At 33.5% G+C, this 14605-nt stretch overlaps 1 protein-coding gene across 1 annotated transcript; it reads right to left on the bottom strand.

Annotated features, from left to right (window-relative positions):
• Positions 1-2632: 2632 nt before the first annotated feature.
• LOC141525990 (uncharacterized) lies at positions 2633-4497 on the bottom strand. Its single transcript, XM_074240699.1, has 4 exons — positions 4148-4497; positions 3521-3572; positions 3112-3430; positions 2633-3042 (listed from the first exon to the last, which is right to left on the bottom strand). The coding sequence occupies exons 3-4, from the start codon at positions 3164-3166 to the stop codon at positions 2633-2635; spliced, it is 465 nt and encodes a 154-aa protein (XP_074096800.1). The 5' UTR covers positions 3167-3430; positions 3521-3572; positions 4148-4497.
• Positions 4498-14605: the final 10108 nt, after the last annotated feature.

The following is a 14605-nucleotide window of genomic DNA, read 5'->3' as shown; positions in this document are numbered from 1 at the left end:
CTGTTACACGAGATAGGGCTACATAAATTTGACCAACATTAAAAATGGTGTTCCCTGCTTCAATGATGGCATTTTTTAAACTTAAACCTTGACTCTTATCAATAGTTACTGCATAACTCAAGCATAATGGAAATTGTTCTCTTACAACGAAAGCTCTTTCAAATAATTGAAATTTTACTTTAATACCATTTTAAAAATCAGCTCCTAAATTATCATTTATTATTATTATGATATTGTTGCTAGTAAATAAGACAATGCATCAAACGCATAATTACAATACGAATTATCTAAAAATTATGATTATTTGAAACCTGCTCAATCGAATAACAATGCCACCTACAGGAAATGACCAAAAGATCATAGAATGTACACACTGCTTAATGAGAATTCTCGAGATCCTGAACAGCTGGTATATCCGAAGAAAGTAAAACTCAAACAATGTTTAGCGTATTATCTATTTGGTCTGGTTAATAAATTAAATTAAATTAGAACAATATGTTTAACAACATACACATAGAAGGTTGTTGGATAGTTTAGTTTGTAGTTTACTCTGTAAATTGTTTTGTATTCATAAGAAATTTTTTTACATTCTTAATTTAAAGTTTGTACTTTTCCCACGGATATGAAATGTTCATAAAATTATTATAAAAATAAATTAAACTTTTATTTTCCGTAAAGAAACTAGTAGCATCTATAAAATTTCATGAAAATTAGTCGCGTATATTTTTTGAATGAGATTGATAGACTTGAATTATCAATCATAATATTTATATTTTATAAAATCGTAGGAAAAATTTTTTATATTTTTTGTAATTTAGGAAATTGTGAATTTGGATTTAATACCACAATCCTTAATAATTTAATAAAATAATCGTATTGTTCAATATTATGAATGCAATTATTTTTAACATCAATCTATTGTTATCATTATAATAACTATCAGTATTATCTTCATAGTAGTTAAACAGGGGACTCTATTCAGTCGGTAAAACAGATTTGTGGGTTCGTGTCCATACTAAGGTATCTACATTACCGATTGTAGGTTCGCGATAAGTATCATATGTAGATTGGACGATCTGTTTTACCGACAGTAGGTGTTGCTTGCGGTAGATATGTATGGCATTATGGATGAGGTTTTTATCGAGGTTATAGGTGACGCTGGTGGGGAATTCTGTCGCCATCTTACTATCCACCATTTTGAATCCGCCATTTGAATCCGCCATTTGAGTCAGACTTCCGCCATTTCAAATTTTGATTCTGATTTCCTGCATTTTTGTTAAAAAATGCACCTGTGATCTCAGCATCAATAATAGTTGCTTAGATCACAGGTGCATTTCATTGTTTATATTCCGAAAAGATTAATATATTCAAACTGTACGTATGAGGAGTACATGCGAGAAGATACATCATCTGTCGAGATTTCTGTCTACTTCTAAACAGGTCTGAACCTGTTCAAGGTCACGGTAACTGCGTAGTTCTCTTTGCTTTATTCCTAACTGCGCAGTAGATGACTCATTCTGTTCTAGAATTTTCTAACTACGTAGTTAGATGACGTCATCATACAGGTCTGAGCCTGTTCAAGGTTGTGTAACTGCGCAGTTTTCTTTGTTCTATTTCTAACTGCGTAGCAGATGACGTCATCAAACCGTTTTTGAGGTAAAGGAGTGGGGGATAACTGCGCAGTATCCTCTAGCTATAAAAGCAGCGCGCTATAACCGTACTTCACAAAAACGAAGTACATGTCTCCAGTAAAGTACGAGCTGGTGGTGACTACATGTTGAAGTACTAGTTTTTGGTGATATACATCTTCTACCTATCAGTATTACTAATTGTAAGTATTCATTTACTGTCTAATCAAAATATGAATTAAATGAAGAATTATATTATATTATATTGGATATCAATATAAATAATTCATTGTTTTTATTTATAATCCCTCGTTTTAAATGTAAGATCAATATTTATAATTCAAATGTTAATGTAGATATATCAGGGATTATATTTTTAATTTAAATTCCCGCGCCTCTTACAGTAGTGATATCTACTATTAGTTTAAATTCTACACATCTTACAACAGTCACATATACTATGTTTATTTATCGCGGGGAATGTGAGTGGCTCAAACAACCTTCTCCACCACGATCTTTTACCATGCCACCTTTAGGAGAGTAGTGAAAGGTGTTTTCCAATAGTAATAGTATGCTACCGCTGTTGGACTATATCCCCCACCCTCAACCATTTACCTATGCCCGGCGCGTCTTAATATTTAAGTTACCTCTTATTATTCAGGAATTTATTATTATTTCTTATACCTAAGCCATAATATTGTTAGAATTATAATAATCTGATTTATGATAAAAATTTTAATTATTCGATTTTATATCTTTGTTAATTTTGAAAGTCAATATTTTTCAAATATTTATAAAGAAATATATATTATTATCTCAATTAATTGATAAAGGAACACAACGTATAATTTTTCTTAAAAAAATTATTATTATTATAATTAGATTTATAATGAATAATTTTTAAAATTAATTTTATATCTTTATTTATTGATTTTGAAACTCAATATTTATAAAGAAATATACATTATCTTAATTAATTAAGGAACATAAAACATAAAAATTATTTAATCATCATCTTGATCATTCTCGAAAAATCCTTCATCTTCTAATACATTGTTGGTATTAACCTGCTGAATCGCTACAACAATTGCTTGTCTTTGTCGGTAGAAATTTATCATTCTTCTAAATAAACCACTTATCCAATCGCCAATTGTCACATAATCATCATTGTTTATCTGGATATCTGCTTGCTTCATAAAAGTCCATGTCAAGCATTGATTGCTGATAATAATGTTTGTTGTTACTTCATCGATTATAATTTCTGAACCATCAATCTCGTAATCATCATCATGCAACAATTTTTGAGATATGTCTCGGAAAATTAAATTAATTATTTGGCTAGATGTTCTTACTCTGACCCATTCACTTGGAATTAAGATGCTGTAACAAAGCTCAGGACCCATCGAAGGATACACTGTAATAAATCAAGATGAATTTTAATGAATAGATAAAAAGTGTATAATTGTAACATATAAAAACTCACCTGGTAGATGCAGCCCATTTTGCACCACATACTTATCATAAATTTCAGGGTACATTTCAATCAATAGATCACCTGAAAATATGTACCGATTTGGTGATGGTACAAGATCTCCAGGTACCTTAAACTACCAGGATAACTCTTTATGACTTATATCTAGAACTGTTGCAAGGTTGTTGATAGTTATGATGGAATCATGAAATTTTTCACCTCCCAGAATTAACGCACCAAGTTCTACCACTATTAAGTCCCATAAGGTATTCGGATCAATTGTATACCATTCTACAGGGAATATAATTTCATATGATAAGATATTACCCATCTACAAAAAATTATTACTCTATTAAATAATTTTCCAGCTTTTTATACAATATTTCTTAGATTAAATAAACTCTATTATATGTTAAATTACCTTTTTACTGTTGTTGTTGTTGCTGTTGTTGGTTTCAAGTTTTGAAATATTTCTGAAAATGATAGATTAATTAACTTATTCATGAATATTATCATAGTTATTAGTATTATTATTATTATTATAACCGTTATTATTAATAAATATATCTAATAATCATAGGAATTATATTTAAAACTAGCACTTATACATTGAAATTATTTTTTTATTTTTATTAAAAAATAAATGTTATTATTATTATTATTAATTTGATGATTAATTTTCGTATAATTTTCAAATATTCTACATGTGAAAATTTTTGTAATAATTTATCCAATAAAAAAATTCTAAAAATTTCCAGATGTCGGCTAACTTAATTATTAATTATTGATGATTATATTATGAATGAAATAATCAAACATATGGAATAAATTTTAAACAATAATGATGTTAAATAATTGTTATTTTAATTGAACACAAGCATTGATATTTTTTTATTGAAAATTAAATTATTGTTATTAATTTGATAATTATTAGTGATTAACTTTATGACATGATTAAATAATAATGAATATAAAATATTGATAACATATATAGATTGCAATTATTAATTGACGAAATTATACAATAAATAGTAAAAAAATAACTTACGTTATGAATGTTGTTAACGTTTTTACAAAACTGACGCTTTACAAGTTTTAGCTTGTCTATCTTCACATAATTTTCATCTACGCATTATTTTCTTTCTTCCTATTATAAAAAAGTTCCATAACATCGACCAATAGAAACTCTTAGGCCCAAAACGTATTATGCTGATTGGTTCTTTTATTAAACATACACTATACACAACCGGCAAGTTGGTATTTTGATGTATATGAACAATTGACAATAAACATTGTCATGTAGAAATTATTGGATATATATGATAATCATTTTTCAGTATACCTAAATGCAAAATTTGTTCAAAATTGATTTATTTTTTCAATAACATATCAACCTATCAAAATTCTGCTACCGGTTAACGTTTGGCGCGCAGAAGTAGCCAGTTTGAATAATAAAAAATTTTTCTCGTAACTGTTAGAATAACTCAATTTCGTATTCGAAAATATTTTTTATTATTAATATTATAAATAAAATAAAAAGTTATTGTATTTTTATCAAATTAATTTAATGATAGTCGGTAAAGTTTTCATATACACTATAGTTGATGTTTAATCGATGACAAGACTCATACACTCACGCCATCTCTAGTGTCAAATAAGCATCAACTGTGGTGTATTTTGATTGCACTTGGAAAAGTTGTTTTGGAATACAGCAACATCCGCGCTTCTTCAGAGATGAATATTACTAATTATTTCTCTCAAGAACTATAGTTTCGATTCTAAAAAACGTTTTTATGAAGTAAAATTACTTGGTAAGATATAATGTCAAATCAGCGTCATCTCGTGGAGTAAAAATCAATTCAGCTTAAAATTATTTGAAAATATATATTTATTTGAAAATTAAAACTACTTGATCGGGGAAAATAAAAAGATTAAATTCATATTTTAATAAATTTATTGATTATTAAGAAACCAATCTTTTAAATTTTTTTACATTTTCTAGTGCACATGAATCAGTTAAATAATAATGATATTTACAGAAATTATTATTACATATTTTCATGCTTTTCAATGATGGACATTTAAAATCATCAAGATCAATTACAATTTTGTTACATTCAACGTGATTTTGAATCCATAACTTTTTCTCGATACCTTTGACATAAATAATTTTTTTATTACAAGTTAAATAATTCAGAACTTCTTTGAGCTTGTAATATGAAGTTGTTCCAGCATTCCAACCGATTCCATGATAATTTCGGATCAGCCAGGTATTCAGACGTTGATAGTTGACTGGTAACACCTTCCAGTGATATGGCGGTTGAAATAGTGTGCATGATAACTCTTCAATATTATCAATATCATGTTGAATTGTTATTGAGGCCAACTCCTTAACAATGAAGCGATTATCAGCTCCTCTGAATCCTTGAATGTCTACAATGATCTCCATTCTTACTGCTCTCGATAACGAGAAGTGACTGAATGATGACTCTTAAAGTCAACTCAACCTTTTATAACCCGATCTCTGGATTTACCCCCACCACTCGATAATCTTATTGGTCAATTATTTCTTCTTGGTTAATTGATAATTTGATTGGTTATTCAAAGTACACAGTAGATTTTTCAACTATGTAGTATATGACACTATCCAACAGTTCTGAACCTGTTCAAGGTCTCGTAGCTGTGCAGTTTTTCTTTGTTCTATTTCTGTTGCGTAGTAGATGACGTCATCTCATTTTTACAGGTTATGTTTATACATAACATACATGTAATGTATGGTGGGCTTGGGGTCAAACTGTACCATTAAGTAAGTTTTCTCACAGTGCTGCTGATGGGATTGTACTCAACTATTCGGTCGTGAATTATTAAGCAGTAAGCAGCAGTTTGATTTGGAAACTGTGCTGACGATTCAAACTCCAGACGTATATCCACAGGTCCAGACTTGATTGACTCGTTCTGCTTGGAACAGTCAATTATATACAGAGGTGCTGTACTTAGAAATTTTTTCTTAGCCAATAGCGGTTCAGCTTCTTTCCCATAGTAAGCACTTTGAAAATTTGTGTACATATCATACATCAAGGCATACTGATTATGCACAATGTTGAGGTTCAAATTTCCATATGGATAACTCTGAGAGTTCAAGAACAGCTTAATGTCTCTTATGCTACAGTGATCAAACTCGCTTGCGTTTTGATTCGATTGATTCTTTCTTGCTGTTTGGAATCCAAGGATAACAAAACGAGGTTTCTCAAGCTGATTTGTTGTTTTGATTACCCAAATATGCTTGTTGGTAGCTGGTAGCAGTGGATACTCATACAATTCCCAAGTCCGGAAACTGATTGGGATAGCTGGATCGGAGGTTATGTAATTCAGCACCATAATTTTTTGCTTGTCAGACATTGTTATGTATGGTACAATCCACTCAATTTTTGAATCGTAATTGAAACATTTTCATTCTCAACGGTAACAACATAAGCATTTTGATCAGTATTTGATCTGATCAGTATCAATTCATGCTTGGCATTCATGATAATTCGTTGATAATCTTCAGCAAATCCAAGAATGAAACTCAGCGGTACTGAGACATCAAAGTAACCGCTATTATCAGTCAGCTTGTTGTCATCTTCATTAACAATCCAACCAGCATTTTCCAGAATATTTTGTTGTCCCGGACTCAGAGAAGCGTATCCTTTCATGACACTGGTGATACCAACATTCTTACATCTATCGATTTCTACACCATTGAGTTCATAACGTATCTCTTCAAACATATGACAAACAGCCATGTTGACCATCTTCGTAGTAGCACTTACAGCAGTACCATCAGCTTTCCTCATTCTTCCATAAAAATGTAATGTGCTCTTGCTTGGGAGCAAGCACAGATCTTGATGTTGAACAGCAATCCTGATTTCATCACTGTTGTTGAATATTGATGATGCATATGGTAAGTGTGAATGAGCTTCACAGTGTGCAATAGATTCATCGAAAATAATCGATTTTTTTATATCTAAGATTTCCGCCATGGTATCACACAAGCTAGACAACAAAAATTTATTTTTATCTTGTGAATTTTCCACGTAATTTTAGTCCTAGACTTTTTAGGAACTCTGCGTTTTGACGTGTCAACACTTTCAGAGCTCGATGATGACTGATAATCTTTGGACATCCTGCAATCCTTTTATACCCGTTACCAGTCTTTGTCTCATATACGATACCCATTACAGACTTTTTATATGCAGTCTTATCGTTATAGTCTCGCCACGGAAATTTGCTATTCTCCCGTCCTGATCAACAATGCGGAGCCTCAAGTTGTGTATTGCTCGTACGGCGACTGGTAGGTAAATGATGTTTGTTGGCACTTCCACTAACTTATATCCTGCTGGAACCCTCGGGAAAAATTCATGGATTGTGTGATTCTTCTCACCATTGATGTACGATCCAGTAGTTATATTGCACTCGACTCTCAGAGCATTGATTTTCGATATTTTGTCTGGTAAATCAGATGTATGTGCTGTGTTAGGTTCAAGCACGCGGTTGGTAAATCCAAGTAATGATCCAATGGAATCTTCAGGCTCAAAATTTATATATTGATCACATCTTATTTCACTTCTCAACTCATTGTTGTTTGCTTTTAAAGTGAAACTTAGTTCAGGTAATGTCTTGTTTATATAAGTTTCAATATCTTTAATTTCATAACTCCCTGTTGGTATAGTTATTTCTTGAAATCTCTTGATTATACTTCTTTTGGATCTTTTTGATGACACATAAAATTTATTAGCACCAACATCAATATTTGGTATTGAATTGAATGTTAGAAGCTTAACGAGTCCAAGTACATAATTTTTTGTTGGTGATAGCTCAATCGGCGGAAAATAATTTGCCTCCAGTATGGAGGAGTTTCCGGATAGTGTCAAGGTGAATGACTCTGCCATGACTGACGCTTGTTGTCCCGACTCACTTCAATTTATAGTTGTACAGCCAGGAATTTTAAGCACAAATGTCCACATATGATTGTATCAAAGTCTTGATATCTTTTATGATTGTACTTTACGCTACCTACATCGAGATATTTCATCAAGTCTTGTGGGGGTTGTAGATTACCAAAACTGTCAAAGTAAATTACTTGATTATGATTCTTCTTGTATGCAACCCAGTGAGTTCCAGGTCCAAGTTTATCATCTAAATTTATTATTGCTGATTCGTTTGTCTTTGGTCCAGATTTTGGTAAATCATTTCTCATAAAAATTCCTCGAAAATTTGGAATTTTAAGCAGCTTGACATATTTTAATAAGTCGATGTTAGTCAGTGCTCGATGTGGTAGCTCTACTGGTTTTTTGACTTCTTGCAGCCAGCTCCTTCTGGGTATTGTTTCAGATAAAGTCCCATACCACTGCGGTAAGGTTTGAGGTATAATCCTCTACCTACAGCTATTTCCTCCATCTTCAAGTTGTGACGCTTCTTTTCAGCTAATTGATTTTTGGCTGCGCTGGCATCGTTCACAGCTTTTGCAACACCTGCAGCTCCACCTGTTAGAGCACCAACCGCTGATAACCCTGCAAACAGGGGAATCAAGAATGGAAGTACTCCACCAATCTTTGATGGAACTGGTAGAATACGAGGCAATCGAACGTTTTTCTTCCCACTAACTTTCTTGACAGCTTTGCGGGCACCTCCAAGAGCTGTTTTAACTGGATCTCCACTAGGCTGCATGGACTTTTTAGCTTCATCAACAATCTGTCTCAGAGCAACATCCTTCTTCTTGGTTGTCTTTCTTTTGACTGTCTTACGCTTCATTGTTTTTCTTTTAATTGTCTTACGCTTTGTAATAGGTTTTTCTTTTTTAAGACCCATACCGAAACGTCTTTTCAACTTCATGATTTTATTCACACTCCAAGCAGCAGCTTTTTCACCAATAGCAGCGTCTCTTGCTTGAAATCGTTGCCACGCTTTCTCAGCAAGGATTTTATCAGCCTCGTGACGGGCTTCACGATTTTTCACGGCTAAATTTTCACGATTTTTCGAGTAAGCTATATCATGTTCCTTACACGCAGCGTCCAGAGGATTTATACCTGAATCACCTCGAGCTAACCTCTTAGCTAACTTTGTACCTGGACCGCAGTACTGGTACCCAGGGATATGGAGTTCAAGTGGGAGCTTATTGATTATGTTGTTTAACAAACCTTTACCACGTCTGCTCTCAGACATGTCACATCAAAGACTAACTCGCTTATCTATATAAGCCGGTATATATACCTCTTGAGCTCAGAATCTAATCAGCAGTCATGGGCAGCAAATCAAGAGCTCAGTTGCCAGTTATCAATTTTGATCAAATTGTTCAAGGAACCGGTGTGAAACTCAAACGACACGGTGCTTTACGACCCAACAGTATCCGTGCAGTGTTTTGCGGACCATCAAACTGTGGAAAGACCAACGCTCTACTATCCCTTATTGTACATCCAAACGGTTTGAGGTTTGAGAATATATATCTTTACTCAAAGTCTCTTAACCAACCAAAGTATCAGTTCCTGGAGACGCTGCTTAAACAGATTGATGGTATTGGATTCTTCACATTCAGTGAACATGAAGCTGTAATCAAGCCTGAAGATGCTAAACCTAACTCCCTGATGATATTTGATGATGTTGCTTGTGAAAAACAAGATCACATCAAGGCTTTTTTTCTGCATGGGTCGACACAAGGATGTAGACAGCTTTTATCTCTGTCAAACTTATACACGAATACCGAAGCATCTGATTAGAGATAATGCAAACTTTCTCGTGCTATTCCGTCAAGATGAAATGAATCTGAAGCATATTTATAATGATCATGTCAATACAGACATGTCGTACAACTCATTCAGAGATTTATGCTCGGCATGTTGGAATAAATATGGGTTTGTGGTAATAGATAAAGACAGTGAATTGAACAGTGGTAGGTATCGCAAAGGATTCGACTGCTTCATTAGTATAAATTGAGGTACTTTAGAGTGTGATAGTCATACATGCTGTAGACGTTAACCTGTCAACATGAAGCCTGAAGAAATATCAAAGCAGAAAGATATTCTGCATCAGATATCTCAAGCCAGTGATGCCATCCGACGGAAGCACAAGATGATGAAGTTGGGTAAAGATACAGCTGAGAAAGCTATGGAGGAAATATTCAAGCCTATTGTGACACCACTCCAGAGTATAGTTGAATCTTCAAAGTTGAAAGGGGAAAATATTAAAAAGAAGAAAAACCACAGGTTCAAAAACAAGAGGTTGAAAAATCTTTGTATGATGATCCAGAAGTATACAACAGTTTAATAACAGATGATGAAAGTTCATTTGATAATACAGCACTTGCTATTACTCAGCCACCACCATCAACAAGTACTCCAGCTCGTAGAAATCCTCTTCTCACTAATTATCTACAACGTTTAAGTAAAAACATAAAGATAATGATATGAGATATGGTGTACGCAGAAAACGCGCGGTGAAATGCATATGGGTGATTCACCTATTTCATTTGCAAATGATACAATAACTGTCAAAGAAAAAAATTATCCAATAACTCCTGAGTTGTTGGAATTATTATTTAGAAAATCACCAGAGGATGCACTCATCACCCCAGATGATAAGAAAAAGTACTTGGACATAATTCAACATACCAACGCTCATAGGAAAAATTATGACCCAAATCGTACTATTTATGAAGATACAACAATCAAGTTCAATAAATACATTGCTGATTTTATCACCAAGTTCGGTAAAGGGTTACCAAAATATATGATTGCAAGAAAACAGAGATTACCAATGGACTATGTTTACTGGGATGATCCAAATGAACTAGTTGATCGTTTGCGACTACTTATGGCATCTCAAGCTGCTGGAAATCCAAGTCACACGAATGAAATCATATCAACTATTGAAGTGCTTAGGGAGGCTGGAATTATATATTAAAAGCTTCTGAAAAATTAAATCATTCACACATTGACAGTCAAAGTGTTCACAACCATGAGCATCGATATATTTGGACGTCCACTGGACAATAACTTAGGTCAACGAGGGCCAGCTGGTAGAGGTTTCAATGTAACTTCTGATGGAAACTATAACATTGAGAATAAAAGGCTGTGCAATCTCGGTAATCCTTCAAATGAACATGATACGGCGACAGTGCAGTTTGTACTGAGACAAATGTCTGAACTGAATAAAAGTATAGACAGTGAACAGAAAGAGATTATTTCACATTTACACTCTGAAATAGTAATACTGAAGGCTGCTGTGGGAAATTTGCAGACATCTATTGAGGAAGTTAAAGCAGTACTTTCCTCTCACCAAAATAATATCAAATATCTCACTGAGAAACTCAATGAACGACAAAAAGACAGTGATAGCTAATGAGCTTCACAAACCAGCTCGCAGGAACTATAAACGTCGTCATGTTGACATCCGAGGTCTCGACGAGACTTGGCAAGCTGACTTGGTTGAGATGATTCCATATGCGACAGTCAATAAAGGACACAAGTATCTGCTTACAATCATAGATATATTTTCTAAATATGCCTGGGCAGTTCCAATTAAATCAAAAGGTGGTGTAGATGTCACTAGTGCTATGAAGTCTGTACTCCAGCAAGGTCGTGTACCTAAGAATGTCCATGTTGATCAGGGTAAAGAGTTTTACAACAAAGAATTTAAAGATCTGATGAAGCAGCACAAGATAAATCTGTATTCAACATTCAGCAATCTCAAAGCATCCATATGTGAACGTTTCAATAGAACACTCAAGAATAAAATGTGGCGAGAATTTACAGCTCGTTGCAGCTACAAGTGGACCGATATACTTGATGACTTGGTGAATACTTACAACAACACTAAACATCGCACTATCAAAATGAAACCTGTCGATGTTACCGCTGCTCAGGAGAAACAACTATTGGAAAACATATATCAACCACTGAAAACCAAATCGAAGCAGAAGTTCAAAGTTGGAGACAAAGTCCGAATCAGCAAGTACAAGCATGTTTTTGACAAAGGATACACACCAAACTGGACAAAAGAAATCTTCGCGATCGAGTCGGTGCAGAATACGAATCCAACAACGTACAAGCTCGTGGACTATCAGGATCAACCAATTGAAGGAGGATTTTACAATGAAGAACTCAGCAAAGTCAAATATCCAGATGTATATCTTGTTGAAAAAGTAATTAGAAAACGTGGAAATATATATTATGTTAAATGGTTAGGTTTTGATACTAAACATAATAGTTGGATTAATAAATCTGATATGTAAAACACAAATTATATTTACATTGTTTTTATTTACAAAACCTTACTACATAAATTCTAAAAACTATATTTACATTGTTTTTTAATATTACTTTATTATTACTTAATATTTTTTTGTCTTTTATTATTATTATTTTCATCATCTACAAGTTTTCGTTTCTTAAAATCTAAGGAGCCTTTATAACCCCAAGGCACAGTATCCGTGCTTGCCTCAATGAGTTGACGTTTGTCATCAGCCCAACTGAGAGCAAGTTTCTCCTGTTTTATTGTGTGCACTTGATGTTTTTTGCTTTTGATCATGTACTGTTCTTTCTTTAACAGCACATTTTCAAAAAGGCATCTTTTGAAGTCATCAAACGTGATAGTCTTCAAGGCTGATCCTCCGATACCCTTTGCCCGTTTCTTAATCCTATCCTTTTCTTTCTCAGGATCATGGATTTCGAAGGCATACAATTTGGCTCTGAGACCCACGAACTCGGACATGATTTTTCCATTGTTCTCGTCCTTCATGAGTCCCAGAACCTTTTTGTTAGCAAGGGGCATGTTGAAGATATTGTTAGGTGGGTAATCGGAAGTATCAAACCTTGAAATATCACGTTTGATGTCTTTATAGATGTTGGGTACATTGAATTGGTAAATTAAATTGTCTGTATCGGTGTACAATAATTTAGAGGTTTTTGCATAATTTTTAAGCACATAATTATAGTGAAAGTCGTAGATATAAATTTTAGATAGATCTAATATACTAAACCCTACGTAGATTGGCTTGTTGAAGCAAACTCTAGCTTTGTTAAGTTCAACTATAACCATATCCTCATCAAAAATTGTAAGGCTGTGGAAGTTTGGCCTACATACTAAATCGGATACATTGTATCGACCTTGCCACTTAGTTCTTAAATATACATCTTTGTACTTCCTTACATTCTCCATCGTCTTTCCAAAAACCGCATTATTCATTAATTTATAAAAATTTTTTTCAAACTCATTTTTCGCTAATTTTCGGCAATCAGTATTTTTATCAATGTATGACTTGAGCCAGTCTGACTGTTCAAATTTCAAGACTCGATGTATTTTCTTAAGTTCTAAGCCTAAATCTAAACATTGTTTTAAATTCTTATAATATATTACATAATTAGACTTATCATACAGAGTTGTTGTTAATTTTTGTTGTTTGCTGCCAGGTGGTACAAAATGTTCTGGGCATAAAGGTAGATCTTTGTGTAGATCATGTAATTTCTCAGGATAGTGTAGGCCCACTTCAAGGATGTAGCCTACACTCTCATCGTCATTGAAAAACTGATCTACATTGTCTACATTTTCAACCCATTCAAATTTACCCTTGGGTAAAGACATACTCATCGCTGCGCCATACAAATTATTTACATCGTACTACATCAGGTATGTTTCGGGGTTGTTTGAATCAAAATCTTTGCCCATATACCGGTTGTTAGCTTCAGCATGTCTATTAGCACACATCGATACCCTACCGCGAACACCCTTTTCAATGAAAAGAAGCATCTCAGGATCAGTTAACAGTTCAAGTTCTACTTCAGTATGCTTTAACATTGCCGAGTTCGAAAGACCTGGTGCTGTATAAAAGTATAGAGCATCTAGATTGTATGTCTTAAAGCAACTGAGTCTAAAATTCTCAAAAACATCAGCCAAGAGAAGGACATCTGTTTTTAGGTATAGATCTGAGTACTCTCCAAGCGTGTTAATTTTAAACTCGTTCCAAACTACTTGAGCAAAAGCATAATCATCATTGGAAATAGTTGAGTTTGTTAATTTTGAATAAAATGATTCCTGGTCAGGTAATTGTCTCTCGTCTAGTCTGTCAATGCTGTCAATGTACTCATACGGGAATACACCCTTACGTATTGCTAATTTAAATTTGTTAGGGTCAGGGTAGTGTAGTCGCGTAATCTGTTTGTCTTTGTCATCAAGGTATGAAGCTAATTTCTCTAAACTGGAGGCCATGAATCTAAAAGAGTCAATAAATCTTAGAGAGACTAAAGTATTTTTAACTGATTTTGTGAAAGAAATGTAACGCTCTTTATTGATTGGTAATAATGAAATTTCACCCTCAAATACTGTAGCTAAGGATTTAATTATAAAGTGTGAGTCATAGCCGGATAAATTATGAAAGACAACTGGGATAATGGTAGATTTCTGATAATTAACGTTACATGATTTATGAGCTGCGTTTCTATAGTTACCCGTGAAGTGACAATGATCATAGACT

The sequence above is a fragment of the Cotesia typhae genome, unplaced genomic scaffold, assembly GCF_013202065.1.
Source record: "Cotesia typhae breed Kobodo isofemale line unplaced genomic scaffold, CoteBio_Ctyphae contig_30, whole genome shotgun sequence".
NCBI classification, from domain to species: domain Eukaryota; kingdom Metazoa; phylum Arthropoda; class Insecta; order Hymenoptera; family Braconidae; genus Cotesia; species Cotesia typhae.
This window is presented reverse-complemented; position numbering and strand designations above follow the sequence as displayed.

Excerpts from the sequence above, each read along its gene's own strand:
- LOC141525990 (XM_074240699.1), bottom strand. The coding sequence starts at position 3,166 with ATGTACCCTGAAATTTATGATAAGTATGTGGTGCAAAATGGGCTGCAT. Across the intron at positions 3,043-3,111 it reads AAATGGGCTGCATCTACCAG|TGTATCCTTCGATGGGTCCT; the intron begins GTGAGTTTTTAT and ends GATTTATTACAG.